The sequence below is a fragment of the Peromyscus leucopus genome, chromosome 7, assembly GCF_004664715.2.
Source record: "Peromyscus leucopus breed LL Stock chromosome 7, UCI_PerLeu_2.1, whole genome shotgun sequence".
NCBI lineage: Eukaryota > Metazoa > Chordata > Mammalia > Rodentia > Cricetidae > Peromyscus > Peromyscus leucopus.
Window position 1 is genome coordinate 4,176,311 of NC_051069.1, and position 4,125 is coordinate 4,180,435.

Sequence of the window (4,125 nt, forward strand, 5' to 3'; positions counted from 1 at the left end):
GAGATTTTCAATGCATTAGGCTGAGTATGCATCTTCTATATCCACTTACATTCTATTGGCTGTAACTTAGACACTGGCACATGAGTGGGAAGCTGGGAAACATTGTCCCTTGTGGGGAGGAATTGGTTGATGTATGAATATCTGATATGCCACAGTGGGGGTCTTGAATTACACGCATGATAGGATTCAAATATTTGTGTGCATCCATTTACATATAAATGTATAAGGTTACCAGAGTCTTAATGAAAGATAGATCTCTAAAGTAATGGATGTGGGATTTTGAGTAACATGCATGTATGGTGTTCACAGTCTTGCAACACAACCCCTGACCCACTTTGAGAGTGTGAAAAGATTCTAATGTCACAGACAGGTGAGGGCTTAGAAGAGTTACTGGTTGTCTGTGAGTCCCATGTCTCTCCTCCATCCCATAAGCCTAGAATGGAGATTTCAGTAAATCTATTTGCGGAACCCATTTTCTGTTCCCTAGAGTGACTGACTCATGTCTGACAGTCTATAGAGAGAAGTCCTAGGAAACAGTCAGCACAATTACACTAGGAAGTTACTTTTCTTCTTCTGACATAGGTCAGATTCAAAGGTCATGTGCCAGGAAATGTTAGTGAGTAGCTTCTTAATTCCTTGCCTAAGAGGGGGCAGATGGAAGGACAAAGGAACCTCCAGAAAGCAAGTTGGAGATGTGCAGCCAGGGCCTTAGAGGCATCCTCAGAGACCAGTCAGAGGAAACTCATCTTCTTACACGGTAAGAATTATAAGTGAGACATCTTCAGAAATCTGCTCGAGTTGAGAGATCTTCAGAACTCCTAATGCTCCGAGAGAAAGAAAGAGCCCCAAACTCACCACATCCTGATAGCATCAAGGTCAACTTATGACAGCCTCATTCAAGATGTCATTCTCTTTTTCTTCCCCGTGCTCTAATTTCATAAGACCAGAATCCAAGTGGGACACTCAGAGAAGAGAGGGAAGCATGGCCAAAGAAACAAGAATTCCCTTCTCATCGAGGGTAGCCTCCTTACAGCTGCCCAGGCTGGAGGGCAGGAATGAAGATGGAGGCTTTCCTTTAAGGAAAGACTTAAGTTTTAGGTCGTTACTCTTTTCTGAACCTTAATTGTTGAGTTTATGTATACCACATGCATGCAATCCCCACAAAGGCCAGAAGAGAGTGATGGGTCCCCTGGAACTGGAATTCCAGGCAGTTGTGAACAACCACGTGCATACTAGGAACAGAACCTGGGTCCTTTGAAAAACCAGTACATGTTTTTAACTCCTGAGTCATCTCCAGCCTCACTCCCCCATTGTTCTAAATGACTAATTTCAACCCAGAGGAAGAGGATGGAGCATTAGTGTGCAGCGCAAGACTACAATGTGCGACCCCCCTCAATAAAATAATTTCACACAAATATGTGAAAACAGTAAACAATAACAGCAACATGCTAACAATCATAATCTCTGAATAATGTTTCTCACAAATTTCCCATAATACACATAATATTCACCAGACAAAAAACACAATGCACATACTGTACAGAAGGCAGTAAATTATGCATAACTATAAAATATTGTGTCACCTTGGATATTATAAGATGACTATTTCCTGGATTCTTAACCGCAAAATCATTGAGTTTAAAAGCCACCAGTATTTGATTTATGAGCATTAAACCAGACATTAAGTCCATTTCCAAATCAGTCTGTGTCTTCAAGTGTCAAATTTATTGAATGAAGTGATTCTTTCTCATAGCATCCACCTCTCTCCTTTTCTTTGTGAACAGCTCTGTTATTTCTTTTAAAAATATTGTGTGTGTGTGTGTGTGTGTGTGTGTGTGTGTGTGTGTGTGTGTGTGTTTATACATGTGTGTGCAAGTACTCATGAAGACCAGAAGAGGGTGTCAGGTCTCCTGGAGCTGGAATTACAGGTGTTACAAACCACCTGATGTGGGTGCTGAGAACCAAACTCAGGTCCTCTGGAAGAGCAGAAATTGTTTTTAATTACTTATCCATCTCTTCAGTCCTCTGTCATTTCTATATCTACTCTTCCTGAATCTTTTTTTTTTTTAAGAAATGAAAGAGCTTGGGGACAGTTACCCTAGTTTTCACTTTACTCAATTTTTCTGTACAGTGTTACGTATTTTTACAATTAAGAAGTAGAAAAACCAATATAAGGAAAATTAAATCAGGAAGAAGTATTTACACCCTATAATGGTTACATCCCTCCTCAAACACAAGTCTCCAGACACTGCTCAAGTTAGCTCAGCAGAAAAGTGCAGCAGGACACAGTTCCCAGACACAAGAATACAAGTTCGGGAAGCAAAGAGGCTGGACTATCCTTCTATAAACAAAAGTGGGAGGTCCCTCCAAGTTCCTTGAGAGAATGTCAAAGTGTTTTTTTTTTTTTCCTTTTATAATAGAATACCCCCTCCTACCTGACAGTCTGCTCTGGAGTGTGTGTGTGTGTGTGTGTGTGTGTGTGTGTGTGTGTGTGTGTGTGTGTTCTAAACTCCAGGACTTAAGTGATCCTCCTGCCTCGGCCTCTAGAGTTGCTGGGACTATAAGCATGCACCACATGCCCAGGCAGAGGTATTTTTACTGAGTGGAACTGTCCTGATCTGGCCTAGGTCTGCAGATTCCTTTTCTTCCCTGCACCATGCATGCTGGCTCTGCCGAGGTTCTTCCTTTGTTCACTGACTTGCCCACAAGGAGGGAGGCCCTATGAGAACGTGCACCTACCTACAAGAGGTTTCATACAAGCTGCTTTCAACACTGCTCAGCTTGCCTCATCAGACTTCCTAACTCAACTTCCTAATTCACAAGGCTGGAAACAATACAGACTAAGGGCATTTCTAGGAGGGGCAGTAGCTGAGATGGGGCTATTATGAAAGATGGCCTGAGTAAGGCATCGGCACCCAAGATGGCTATGCTTAATGCCTTTGACAGTAGATTCAGATCAGGCAGGTCCAGGGTCCAACTCCTTCAGTTTTTTCTGGAGGCCCCGGACCTGACCCCGACCCCAGTTGATTCGAGTCTGGAGGTTGGCTATATCTGCAGCCAGCTGAAGGCCATCCCGGAAGCTGGCCTGGGCCTGCCGAAGACTGTGAGGAACCAAGATTCCAAACCAGTTCAAGGGATCTTGAGGGACCACGGAGGTCCCTGACACTTGGGTCTTGGTAGGGCCCTTGCGCCTGCGCAGAGATGCCTCGCTGGGTCCCACTTCCTCGGGGGTCTGGGCATCAGCTTTGATCACCCTGAAGGTCTGGGGTCCATCCTGGGCCTCGCTGGTGCGCACGCAGATCTGAGGCTCCATACATGAGGCATACTGCAGGGTCCCCACCGACTTGGCGCCCATGGCATAGCGAGCCTTGGCAAGCAAGAACCATCCCTCTTCCACCTGGGCGTTCAATGCCGCCCGCTTCGCCTCCAGTTCCTCCAGGTCGCTGAGCAGCTGCAGGTACACCGAGTCCAACTCCTCTCGCAGGGCCAGGACTGCCATGGCCCAGCCGCTCCGGGGACGCGGAGGAGCTAAGTCACCGCCTCCCAAGCCGCCTACTCACCGCTAGCGCATGTCTCTTCCTGAGTCTTTATTCAAGTTATCTGTACTAGAAGAGGAAATATGTGGCATTTGCCTCAACCCTACATTCTTCACCAAGTGTCCTCTAGCTCCTAGAGACAGACTGTTTTTTCCCTGCGACCCCTCTCCAGATAGTGAGTGACATCTGGACCACACACTAACAAGTGGACATGCTCTATCATCTATAGAGAGGTGAATGTTATCCTTAGCTTCTCAATAAGATAGAAGGTTCCTGAAGCTGGAGTAGGTTTGTTGTCGTTAAAAATGTGATCATAATGAATTCCCACAACACCAACAAAATATGAAGAAACACAGAGGTCAACTGAGTTTTCCAGGCTCATTCAATCCCTAAAGGGCAGGGCTGGAATGATGGCCAAGGCACACTGGCTTCTAATATCAACACAAAGATGCACAGACAATGTTGATGTCAGCTTGTTTGCAACATGCCAAGTCTGGAAACAATCCCAATGAGTATAATCAGATGAATAGATAAATGCAATGTGGTATGTTGATATGATGGAACACTCCTCCACAATACAAAATGGGAG

At 45.0% G+C, this 4,125-nt stretch overlaps 1 protein-coding gene across 1 annotated transcript; it reads right to left on the reverse strand.

The window, feature by feature from the left end:
- Window positions 1-2,918: 2,918 nt before the first annotated feature.
- Window positions 2,919-3,535, reverse strand: LOC114691938 (coiled-coil domain-containing protein 115-like). Its single transcript, XM_037208248.1, has one exon. The coding sequence runs from the start codon at window positions 3,497-3,499 to the stop codon at window positions 2,957-2,959; it is 543 nt and encodes a 180-aa protein (XP_037064143.1). The 5' UTR covers window positions 3,500-3,535; the 3' UTR covers window positions 2,919-2,956.
- Window positions 3,536-4,125: the final 590 nt, after the last annotated feature.